Source organism: Primulina huaijiensis, chromosome 10 (genome assembly GCF_012295235.1).
Source record: "Primulina huaijiensis isolate GDHJ02 chromosome 10, ASM1229523v2, whole genome shotgun sequence".
NCBI classification, from domain to species: domain Eukaryota; kingdom Viridiplantae; phylum Streptophyta; class Magnoliopsida; order Lamiales; family Gesneriaceae; genus Primulina; species Primulina huaijiensis.
Genome location: NC_133315.1, coordinates 16427740 through 16441142, shown reverse-complemented (window position 1 = coordinate 16441142; position 13403 = coordinate 16427740). Strand labels below are relative to the sequence as shown.

Below are 13403 nucleotides of genomic sequence, written 5' to 3'. Positions count from 1 at the left end.
CATACAATTAAAAGTAATATTAATTTTTTATTAAATAAATTAACTTTTTTACTAACATATTTTATGAAAAATTATATTCACACAATGATAAATAATATTATTTTCATTTAAATAATGTATATTTACAACTGAATATATTATTTAAGTCAATTAATTATTTTTTCAAATAAATTAAAAATAATAATATTTTATAATTAGATTTATAAAATTCTATAAAAAAAAAATTTTACTGAATTTTGTAAAATTATTCTAAAAAATTCTACATAAATTTGTTTGTAAATATGTGAGATTCTGTATAAAAAAAAAATTCAATAAAAATTTATCAAATCTACAAAATTCTATCATTTAAAAAAATATTAAAATTCATCAAAACAAACTTTAAATTAAATACACTCCACTAACTTTATTTCTCAAAATAAATACGCTAAGGCTCCATTTGGTACGTGTGATGGGATAAGTAAATGATTAGTAATTGGAGTGATTAAAAAATGAGAGATATGGATTAATAGTATGGTGGGATAAATAACTTGGTGTTTGGTATGATTTTAAAATGATTGATTAATTTTGTAAATTTTATTGCAATGACCAAAATACTCCAAGTGTTAGTTAAATATATATTCTTAAAATAATTGGATAAGTAATTAAATATTTATAATTATAAATTACATTTATTAAATTTAATTTAAATATATTTATTAAAAATAAATTTGTAAATATGTATTTATTTTAATAATTAAAATAGCAATAATATTTGGAATGTTAATGTTAAATAAAGTATAGAAATAATTACAATATTATTGTCTTTTTTAAATAATTATAAATATTCTTAAAATAATTTGATAGATAATTAAATATTTATAATTATAATTTATATTTATTAAAATTAATTTAAATATATTTATTAGAAATATATTTGAAAACATTACGGTAATCATTAAACAAAATAAATTAGAATTTAATAAATATTTATTTTCATAAAAAAATTAATTAACAAGATTAGAAATTTATAAAAATTTAATTTAAGATAGATTTGCATTACAATTTATTTTCTTTAAAATGATTGAAAATAATAAAAATATATGAAATTAATTTATAAAAAAATATAATAAAAATTTAAATATTATATTAATTATTAAATTTTACTAATTTTAATTTTGAAAAAAACAATTCAAGGGTATTATGGTCAATATACAATCTTATCATTATCAATATTAAAAAATTATACATTATCACACCTTTTAGAAATGATATTTAATCACACAAATAACATAAATAATAAGGACTTTCAATCATAATCAAGGACTTCCATGTTAAATTAAAAATGAACCAAACATGAGCTACCAAACATAGCCTAATAGTTAATTTAATCACAAAAATTTCTAAAATATATGTATATATGGGTATCTTCGGCGTTCCAGTTCTCTCATATCCACGTGCAAATCTCGACCTCCTTGCAGAGCCCTTAGAACACGGGACATTTCTGGTCGGTTTTGTGGTTGGCGTTGAGTGCATAAAAGAGCAATTTGGATGCATGTTTTCGCCTCCTCGATTGAAAACTCGATAAAGTTCCATGTCTCTATCAGGTCCAACTCTCTTCCATTTTTCCACAGGTTCCACGCCTGCAATATGGTACGTTTTCCTCTCTTCATATGTTTGTGAGTGAAAGCACAGATATTTAAAACAATATATGTACTGGCTTATTGACTGTATTTGATTTATATGCATGTATTTTGTATCATCTTGCTATCAATTTATTCACTACCTTTTTGGAATTAATTGCGTTTCAATGTGTATGACTTACAAAAGTAATCACGTCCCGGTGTTGTTTAGAACGTTTACGTCCACTTAGTATCTCCAGGACCATTACTCCAAAGCTGTAGATGTCTGATGCATATACCTGGTTAGCCTGATAACCTTCCGGAGGGACATAGTCACTGTACACATAAATTGCAGAAAACAACATTTTATTTGACTAAGAGAGTCAAGAATATTGTACTAGAAAGGATCTTGTAACTCACCTTGTGCTGATTACGGTATTGGTTTTAGTTTTACAGTAGTCAAATGCTATTTTAGGATTCATGTCAATGTCCAAAAAAATATTGCAGGGTTCAAGATTGCAGTAGATTGCTCTCAAGTCTGGACTTTGATGAAGACGGCAAACTCCTCCAGCAATCCCAATGATGAGTTTGAAGTACAGACTCCAAGGAAGCCGCTCATGTCTTTCTATTCGTCAGAGCAAGGTAACTAAAGTCATATATGTATCATGAAATGCAATTTTTAATTTCTGGACGTTATTCATCTATCTAGCAAGTATTATGTGAAAAGTTGGGAAAAAATAGCAAATGATTCTGAGTCACTTACCAAATAAAATATCATCAAGTCTTGTGTTTTCCGTGAACTCGTACACAAGTATCATCTCTTCTCCATGAATGAAGTTCCCTAATAGTTTCATGATGTTTGGATGCTCATATTTGGATAGATGGTAAATCTCAAGTTCCGACATCTTACGCCCAGACCAAGAACATTCAGTCCGTTTAACCGCAACTACCTGAGTTATATGTAACACAGCCTATGCGAAACAAGAACAAAGTACCTTAATACAAGGATGATGAGGGTGAACTTTAACTCAATAAAGGTTAAATAGAGGGAAGTAATTGAGTTAAAAGTCTTGAAAAGTCACCTTGTAAAAAGTACCTCCTCGCCCTTTGCCCATAATGTTTGAATCAGAGAATCCAATGGTGGCAACTTGAATTGTTTCCCAATCAAACTCACTCAGTTTGAGCTCTGTTGCACAATCTTCTACAAGACCATCCCGCCTCTCATTAAAGAGTTCATTTCGTTCTATGGATTGCGCGGTCGAGAAGTTAGTTCGCAATAGCTTAATTTATTCATATGGCATATCTGGGGCCCCAATTGTCAGGAATAAAGCCATGCCCCCAAACTCCAAAGGAAGAAGTAAGAAAACTCATAAATGTATATCCAAAGTAAAACCTTTGTATAAACAGGGCCATCATTTTCCTTGGTTGAAGTATGAAAAATTAGAAAATGGATAGTTTGGCAAAGTCGTTCTATAATTAGTTTGAAACTTAATTACTTCTATCTAGTAATAGGTTACATAGTATAGTAATCATAAAACACATTTCAAAAATGTCAAAAGTTTTGATTTCTGAATCCATAATAAACGTTTTTCTCGTATTTTTTTATTTGAATCATAATATATTTTGCCTGTGATGAACAAGTTTGCAAAACTAAAAGTATTATTTATACCAAATGGTTTGAAAAATTTCTTTAATCACTCTATTGTTAACCAATATGGTATCTAACTGTTTAGCCTTCTAGATAAGGCTGGATATAAACAGTTATTTACACCATCATTATAGAGCCTTCCCTTATGTTCTACTAGGTATATATAAAAAAAATTGACTTTGAAGTAAAAAAATATGCCACAACCAATTCACAATCAACTCGACAGTTCGTAACACTCCATGGTATAAATAAAAAGCAAATGGGAGATCCAAAGAAGAATTTGCTGCTGCTGCTGTTTTATTGTTTCTTTCAGTGCCAATCTAGGCTCATATCAGTGTTAGTTATGAAGTTGGTATAATTTCTTGGTTACAAACGTTGTTCACGAATTTGATTGTAAACTTTTCTCTAGGTCTGTCAGCTACAAATCTGTTTAGGAGTCTTGCTCAGATGCATCAGAAAACCATACATGGTTTGGATAAAAGAGCATAAATTTGATGATTGATTGAAAAGATAAAATCATCATAATGATATATGTCAATCTTTAATGTGTTTAGACCCTTTTATTAGTTCTTAGGAAAATATGTACGAAAATGTTTCTCGAAGTTATTATGGCTGCATGTTTACCTGATGTTGATTCTGTAAAGAACAAAGACTTTGGCTTCTCCTGTAGGTCAAGTGCGAACTCAAGTTGTAATACAACTTTAGCCATTGATGGCCGTTCCTTTGGTTCATCATCTAAACAACTTTCAGCAACTCTCACAAATGCCTTCAAGCTATCTGGTAAGATTTCTCCCTTGATATTTGAACTAATAATCTTTTCAATATCTCCTTTACTAATGTTTTCTCGAGCCCATGTGGCTAGACTACGCTGATCTTCTTCAAGCCTAGGATCTAAAGCCGGTCTCCGACACAATACTTCTAACAAGACCACACCAAAGGCATATACGTCACTTTTCCTTGTCAGTTCACGAGTTCTAATATAATATGGGTCGAAGTACCCATATGTTCCCTTAACATTTGTGTTAACATGGCTTTGTGACTCGCAAATGTTTTCAGGTTTGGCCAAACCAAAATCTGAAACCTTAGCTACAAAATTTTTGTCCAACAGGATGTTTGAAGTTTTTACATCACGATGTATGATCCCATGACCTGTGTGGAGATAGTCTAGTCCCCGGTCAGCTCCAATGCAGATTTTAAGGCATTGGTTCCAAGAGAGAGAAGAAGAATGATTGTCAGCCTTAGCTTGTTTGAAGAGGTGATCCCCAAGTGTTCCTTGGATCATATATTCATAAACAAGAATCATCTCCTGTTGTTCATTGCAGTAGCCAATTAGTGAGACAAGATTAACATGTCGCAGCTCAGAAAGTGTCTCAATTTCTGTCCAAAATTCACGTGCTCCTTGATTGGAGCTGTACTTTAATCTCTTTATGGCGACAGTCTCTTGTCCTTTGTTAATAATCCCCTTGTAGACTTTACCAAATCCACCATTTCCAATAACAAATGTATGGTTGAAGTTTTGGGTGGCTGCTTCAATCTCAGCCAGTGAAAAACAGCGCGCGGCATGGCCTTCTTGCCCTGGCTGATGGCTTTTTTTCCTCTTTTGTAAAGTCATCGTTCCAAAGTTGCTGCAATATATAAACAACAATGTTTACTATAGTGATTATAGTTATACTCGCAGTCGCAATTATATTTCGGTCCCCACAAACTTGAAGTAACTTCTGTATAGCAGGGAATGGTGAACGTCGTGCTGTTGGCTGTGGATTTGGACCTGCAAGACTGTTGTCCAAGTTACTCAACTTTAATATTTCAAATCCTTTTAAGGGTCCATTCCTATCCATCAGTTCATCAGTTGACTCTATGGAAATCAATAAACTGTGTTTGCCATCCTGTTTTCGTCCTTGTATCGTGGCCATGTAGTCCCCATATTGCAGGAACTCATTGTCGTACCTTTTTTCAATCAATTGAATATCATAGTCTACTCTGATTTCATTAATGGCGATTTTGAAAATCACTTGGGCTTCTTTTGCGTTCTTGAGTCCTAACTCACAGTAATGAATCCTTACCAAGTATCTGAATCCCACATCAACAGCTATTTTCCAAGTAATATTATTGAGCTTGTTTATTTTACGCTCGGGAATGGCTGTCCTCATCATAAACATGTTAGAAAAATCATCACTAGGTTTCACAATCTGCCGGTGGATTATTTCAAGAGCGGTATGATTATGATTATAGACGTGGGANAAAAATATAATAAAAATTTAAATATTATATTAATTATTAAATTTTACTAATTTTAATTTTGAAAAAAACAATTCAAGGGTATTATGGTCAATATACAATCTTATCATTATCAATATTAAAAAATTATACATTATCACACCTTTTAGAAATGATATTTAATCACACAAATAACATAAATAATAAGGACTTTCAATCATAATCAAGGACTTCCATGTTAAATTAAAAATGAACCAAACATGAGCTACCAAACATAGCCTAATAGTTAATTTAATCACAAAAATTTCTAAAATATATGTATATATGGGTATCTTCGGCGTTCCAGTTCTCTCATATCCACGTGCAAATCTCGACCTCCTTGCAGAGCCCTTAGAACACGGGACATTTCTGGTCGGTTTTGTGGTTGGCGTTGAGTGCATAAAAGAGCAATTTGGATGCATGTTTTCGCCTCCTCGATTGAAAACTCGATAAAGTTCCATGTCTCTATCAGGTCCAACTCTCTTCCATTTTTCCACAGGTTCCACGCCTGCAATATGGTACGTTTTCCTCTCTTCATATGTTTGTGAGTGAAAGCACAGATATTTAAAACAATATATGTACTGGCTTATTGACTGTATTTGATTTATATGCATGTATTTTGTATCATCTTGCTATCAATTTATTCACTACCTTTTTGGAATTAATTGCGTTTCAATGTGTATGACTTACAAAAGTAATCACGTCCCGGTGTTGTTTAGAACGTTTACGTCCACTTAGTATCTCCAGGACCATTACTCCAAAGCTGTAGATGTCTGATGCATATACCTGGTTAGCCTGATAACCTTCCGGAGGGACATAGTCACTGTACACATAAATTGCAGAAAACAACATTTTATTTGACTAAGAGAGTCAAGAATATTGTACTAGAAAGGATCTTGTAACTCACCTTGTGCTGATTACGGTATTGGTTTTAGTTTTACAGTAGTCAAATGCTATTTTAGGATTCATGTCAATGTCCAAAAAAATATTGCAGGGTTCAAGATTGCAGTAGATTGCTCTCAAGTCTGGACTTTGATGAAGACGGCAAACTCCTCCAGCAATCCCAATGATGAGTTTGAAGTACAGACTCCAAGGAAGCCGCTCATGTCTTTCTATTCGTCAGAGCAAGGTAACTAAAGTCATATATGTATCATGAAATGCAATTTTTAATTTCTGGACGTTATTCATCTATCTAGCAAGTATTATGTGAAAAGTTGGGAAAAAATAGCAAATGATTCTGAGTCACTTACCAAATAAAATATCATCAAGTCTTGTGTTTTCCGTGAACTCGTACACAAGTATCATCTCTTCTCCATGAATGAAGTTCCCTAATAGTTTCATGATGTTTGGATGCTCATATTTGGATAGATGGTAAATCTCAAGTTCCGACATCTTACGCCCAGACCAAGAACATTCAGTCCGTTTAACCGCAACTACCTGAGTTATATGTAACACAGCCTATGCGAAACAAGAACAAAGTACCTTAATACAAGGATGATGAGGGTGAACTTTAACTCAATAAAGGTTAAATAGAGGGAAGTAATTGAGTTAAAAGTCTTGAAAAGTCACCTTGTAAAAAGTACCTCCTCGCCCTTTGCCCATAATGTTTGAATCAGAGAATCCAATGGTGGCAACTTGAATTGTTTCCCAATCAAACTCACTCAGTTTGAGCTCTGTTGCACAATCTTCTACAAGACCATCCCGCCTCTCATTAAAGAGTTCATTTCGTTCTATGGATTGCGCGGTCGAGAAGTTAGTTCGCAATAGCTTAATTTATTCATATGGCATATCTGGGGCCCCAATTGTCAGGAATAAAGCCATGCCCCCAAACTCCAAAGGAAGAAGTAAGAAAACTCATAAATGTATATCCAAAGTAAAACCTTTGTATAAACAGGGCCATCATTTTCCTTGGTTGAAGTATGAAAAATTAGAAAATGGATAGTTTGGCAAAGTCGTTCTATAATTAGTTTGAAACTTAATTACTTCTATCTAGTAATAGGTTACATAGTATAGTAATCATAAAACACATTTCAAAAATGTCAAAAGTTTTGATTTCTGAATCCATAATAAACGTTTTTCTCGTATTTTTTTATTTGAATCATAATATATTTTGCCTGTGATGAACAAGTTTGCAAAACTAAAAGTATTATTTATACCAAATGGTTTGAAAAATTTCTTTAATCACTCTATTGTTAACCAATATGGTATCTAACTGTTTAGCCTTCTAGATAAGGCTGGATATAAACAGTTATTTACACCATCATTATAGAGCCTTCCCTTATGTTCTACTAGGTATATATAAAAAAAATTGACTTTGAAGTAAAAAAATATGCCACAACCAATTCACAATCAACTCGACAGTTCGTAACACTCCATGGTATAAATAAAAAGCAAATGGGAGATCCAAAGAAGAATTTGCTGCTGCTGCTGTTTTATTGTTTCTTTCAGTGCCAATCTAGGCTCATATCAGTGTTAGTTATGAAGTTGGTATAATTTCTTGGTTACAAACGTTGTTCACGAATTTGATTGTAAACTTTTCTCTAGGTCTGTCAGCTACAAATCTGTTTAGGAGTCTTGCTCAGATGCATCAGAAAACCATACATGGTTTGGATAAAAGAGCATAAATTTGATGATTGATTGAAAAGATAAAATCATCATAATGATATATGTCAATCTTTAATGTGTTTAGACCCTTTTATTAGTTCTTAGGAAAATATGTACGAAAATGTTTCTCGAAGTTATTATGGCTGCATGTTTACCTGATGTTGATTCTGTAAAGAACAAAGACTTTGGCTTCTCCTGTAGGTCAAGTGCGAACTCAAGTTGTAATACAACTTTAGCCATTGATGGCCGTTCCTTTGGTTCATCATCTAAACAACTTTCAGCAACTCTCACAAATGCCTTCAAGCTATCTGGTAAGATTTCTCCCTTGATATTTGAACTAATAATCTTTTCAATATCTCCTTTACTAATGTTTTCTCGAGCCCATGTGGCTAGACTACGCTGATCTTCTTCAAGCCTAGGATCTAAAGCCGGTCTCCGACACAATACTTCTAACAAGACCACACCAAAGGCATATACGTCACTTTTCCTTGTCAGTTCACGAGTTCTAATATAATATGGGTCGAAGTACCCATATGTTCCCTTAACATTTGTGTTAACATGGCTTTGTGACTCGCAAATGTTTTCAGGTTTGGCCAAACCAAAATCTGAAACCTTAGCTACAAAATTTTTGTCCAACAGGATGTTTGAAGTTTTTACATCACGATGTATGATCCCATGACCTGTGTGGAGATAGTCTAGTCCCCGGTCAGCTCCAATGCAGATTTTAAGGCATTGGTTCCAAGAGAGAGAAGAAGAATGATTGTCAGCCTTAGCTTGTTTGAAGAGGTGATCCCCAAGTGTTCCTTGGATCATATATTCATAAACAAGAATCATCTCCTGTTGTTCATTGCAGTAGCCAATTAGTGAGACAAGATTAACATGTCGCAGCTCAGAAAGTGTCTCAATTTCTGTCCAAAATTCACGTGCTCCTTGATTGGAGCTGTACTTTAATCTCTTTATGGCGACAGTCTCTTGTCCTTTGTTAATAATCCCCTTGTAGACTTTACCAAATCCACCATTTCCAATAACAAATGTATGGTTGAAGTTTTGGGTGGCTGCTTCAATCTCAGCCAGTGAAAAACAGCGCGCGGCATGGCCTTCTTGCCCTGGCTGATGGCTTTTTTTCCTCTTTTGTAAAGTCATCGTTCCAAAGTTGCTGCAATATATAAACAACAATGTTTACTATAGTGATTATAGTTATACTCGCAGTCGCAATTATATTTCGGTCCCCACAAACTTGAAGTAACTTCTGTATAGCAGGGAATGGTGAACGTCGTGCTGTTGGCTGTGGATTTGGACCTGCAAGACTGTTGTCCAAGTTACTCAACTTTAATATTTCAAATCCTTTTAAGGGTCCATTCCTATCCATCAGTTCATCAGTTGACTCTATGGAAATCAATAAACTGTGTTTGCCATCCTGTTTTCGTCCTTGTATCGTGGCCATGTAGTCCCCATATTGCAGGAACTCATTGTCGTACCTTTTTTCAATCAATTGAATATCATAGTCTACTCTGATTTCATTAATGGCGATTTTGAAAATCACTTGGGCTTCTTTTGCGTTCTTGAGTCCTAACTCACAGTAATGAATCCTTACCAAGTATCTGAATCCCACATCAACAGCTATTTTCCAAGTAATATTATTGAGCTTGTTTATTTTACGCTCGGGAATGGCTGTCCTCATCATAAACATGTTAGAAAAATCATCACTAGGTTTCACAATCTGCCGGTGGATTATTTCAAGAGCGGTATGATTATGATTATAGACGTGGGACATGTTAGAGTAGATGCCCTGCAAGTCAACTGTTGACTAGGGATTTTATTGACTCAGTTGTAAAGAACAATCTTTATTTTAATATAATTCATTATTTCATGGTTTGTTATTTCTTTATCTGTATACCCATGATTTCAAACATAGATAAAGACCTTGATTATACTTTAATACAAATGAATCGTAATTCGATGTTGAAACTCATTTGTAAACACTGTATGATCTAAATTCGTTCCTAGTCGATTCAGCCGCCTAAAACGTGGATAAAGGTCGCTTGAGCTCGAGACTAGCATCTGTGATGTTGTGTACTGCGTTTCTTGGTAAGGGCATAGAGATGTCCAAACATACAGATGGGTAGTCATATGATGATTATACCGAACAACCCTCCCTCGGACTTTCCAAGTGGTTATCATTCATCGAGAGGATAAGTCCGTGGTTATGATTGTACACCATTAGTCCTTACGACCCGGGACAACACTGAGGCTCTATATGCTAGGGCTGTGCTTTGACTCGTTTACCGACTCCAGGAGAGTCATCAGGTGGCGAGGTTGGGTATAGTTGCGACACATATAGGAGCCAGTGCATTGTAGTCGGGGATTCACCGCTCACCTACGGGTGTGGATATCCTATGTGATCTAATGTAATAATAGTGCATGGAATCTCTGGCCAGAGTATGAGATGTACGTTGAAGAAGGAGTTCTCCAATAGTACACGCGATGCCACTGTTATAGTTATCACATAGTTATCGAATTAATATGCAACCCTCGATGAACCAATGGTTGCAGATTCGATCGGGATATATGAGATGAAGGGACCGTACTGTACGTTAATCATAATCGACTGGTTCTTGCAGGCACTATCAGTGATACCTAGGGGATCATGGGGCGATGCTACTAGACGCTCTTACCATGATCCGATGGGTGCAATCAGAAATGAGTTCTGACATTCTTAATCAAGGTGTTGATGAAAAGAATGGGGCTAAATAGGGTAAGCCCGAATAAAGGATTATGTCCTGAATCACAAAGAGTTGTGAACCCACGGCTAGCTGTATCCCTGAACCATTGAGGGTCACACAAGTACTGGATTGTTTGTTCCCGTTGAGAGAATAAATTCAAGAAGTTGAATTTATATTATATAGTAAATTCAAGGAGTTGAATTTATGATAATTAAATTTTGAGAGAATAAATTCAAGTAGTTGAATTTATAAAATTTGAGAATATGATTTATTAAACTCAAATGTTGGGTTTATTAAATATTAAATTTTGGAAGTGATAAAAATTCAATGAGTTGAATTTATAATTTAAATAATAAATTCAAATGTTGAATTTATAATGTATTTAATTTATTAAGCTCAAAAGTTGAGTTTATTTATTAATAAATTAAATAAGGTGGGTATGTTTAATGGGCTTGTAAGAGTACAAGTCCATCATAATAAATAATTAAAGTTTTAATAGGCCTTGATTAAATTAATTAAACTAGTTGGACTAGCCCAATTAATTAAATCAAGCCCATTAATGTTAATTATGTCATTAGGCTATTATTTAATTATAAATAATACATGTTGATTACAAAACCCTAGCCCACCCCACCACATGATTTACGTCTCCCACTTTCAAAAAGAAAAAAAAATGGCCTCTTTGGTTTTTTCTTTCCAAGGTTGAGCCGCCTCTCGTTTTAGTCTCCAACGTAAAATCTCTTCCAAATTTTCTAGTGCAATTTGGAAGAGGAACATACCATCCAGTCGTGGACTTGATAGGAGGATTTCATCGAAGAAAGTTCGTAGCGAATCAACAAGAGCTAATCCGTTTATACCGGATTAGTTGGAGTCCAGTGATTTAATTCACAAAGGTATAATTCTTTAAACATCCTATGCATGTTTAATTTCTGAAAACCATACGAGTGTCCAAAAGAATTATTTTGTTTTCAAAATAAAATAAAAATTTTAAACTTCCGCTGCATTTGGGCACGTAGAAAACCGAAATCCAACAGTGGTATCAGAGCCAAGGTTTTTCTAGATCGTATGGTTTTGATATTGAATAATTTATTTCTAACCACACAATAAAATTTTTTAGAAAATTATGGCACCATGAAAATTTATTTTTCCAGATTTTCGAAAAAAAAAAAAAATTCGTTTCTGCCCGGAACTGTTCCGGGCAGCCCGTGCGCGCAGGGCCGCGCACGTGGGCGCGCAGCGGCCGCGCTGGCGCGCGTTGTGCGGAGCGTCCGCACAGCACTCGGCGGCCGCGCTAGCGCGCTGTGCGGAACGTCCGCACAGCGCTCGGCGGCCGCGCTAGCGCGGCGTGCGGAACGTCCGCAGGCGCCGCGCGCACCTGTGCGCCCAGCGCGCACAAGGGCTGCCGCCACTGCCCGAAACGTTCGGGCAGCGGGCGGGCAGCGCGGGCGGCTGCCCGGGAGTGTCTCGGGAAGCGCGTTGAATAATGGGCTTGAATTGTTTGGGCCTAGGGTGCGATTTTCTGATTTTTCAAAATTTTGGGTAAAATTGATATTTTTTGAAAATTGGTTCAATTTTTCTTTTTAAAAATTAATTTTTGGAAAATTAATAATTTTCTTATGAAATAAATAATTAGAATATGATTTTAATTATTTATGGTAAAAATGAGTTTTTACAAGAAATCAATTATTATTGATTTAATTGGAAATTAAATAAAGGGGTTTATTTAATTTATTAAATTCTTTAATAATTGTGGTGGTTTGTGATAAATTATTAGATATATGATTTATCAATTAATTAAATTGTTTAATTAAATTGATGTTAATATTTGATATTAAATGCATGAAGGATGATCGAGAGCCTTGACCAATGTGTTAGGTGTATGTTAGGATATTTTACTGTTTTTATTCATTTTTATAATATTTGATATTATTAAAGTGGGCCTGGTTTATGGCCCGTTCCCACCCCCATGAGATGTATCCCTTATGTGCCATGGCTATTCAAATGTAATTATTAGAAATAGTGGGAGATCAAGACTGGAAGATGGTGGGCCCGATGATCAAGATGAAGACATGTAAAATATTGGAAGCTTTTGTAATAGTTGCATTTGCATCCCTGCATTCACCTAGGTTTTGGACCTGGATCCATGTATGGCTCACATGGATCCAATAGTGTTGGCGATCGATCATCCTTATTTATTGTTGAATGTCATATTATGATATATGTGATATATAGTAGTATGCATGTATGTATATTATTAAATAATATAGTTGCATGAATCCGGCAAACAAACAAACTCGTGGCACGCGATTTTTAAATTAAAATGATGAGACAATTTTAAAATTAAAATCCCTCATTTTGAATAAGATTCAAAATTTATATCAAACCGAAAAAGTAAAAATTAAAAGAGTTTAATTTTTCCTTGCCTTCCATCAACCGTGGTTGCATGTTGATCGCTACCCGCGGACAGTGTCTGGCTCATATTATTGGGGAGACCTGTACGCCGGAAAGCTGTGACTTCCACCGGACATATGATGTGAATTGAGTGGAACTCCCATGACTTCGGCTCATATTATT

The 13403-nt window shown here is 34.4% G+C and overlaps 1 protein-coding gene and 1 pseudogene across 1 annotated transcript; both read right to left on the bottom strand.

Annotated features, from left to right (window-relative positions):
* Positions 1 to 1379: 1379 nt before the first annotated feature.
* Positions 1380 to 5480, bottom strand: LOC140985948 (putative receptor-like protein kinase At5g39000; annotated as a pseudogene).
* A 290-nt stretch (positions 5481 to 5770) lies between these two features.
* On the bottom strand, positions 5771 to 9877 carry LOC140985947 (receptor like protein kinase S.2-like). The gene is made up of 6 exons (XM_073453885.1): positions 8262 to 9877; positions 7072 to 7232; positions 6753 to 6960; positions 6410 to 6614; positions 6193 to 6325; positions 5771 to 6010 (listed from the first exon to the last, which is right to left on the bottom strand). The coding sequence occupies exons 1-6, from the start codon at positions 9247 to 9249 to the stop codon at positions 5771 to 5773; spliced, it is 1935 nt and encodes a 644-aa protein (XP_073309986.1). The 5' UTR covers positions 9250 to 9877.
* Positions 9878 to 13403: the final 3526 nt, after the last annotated feature.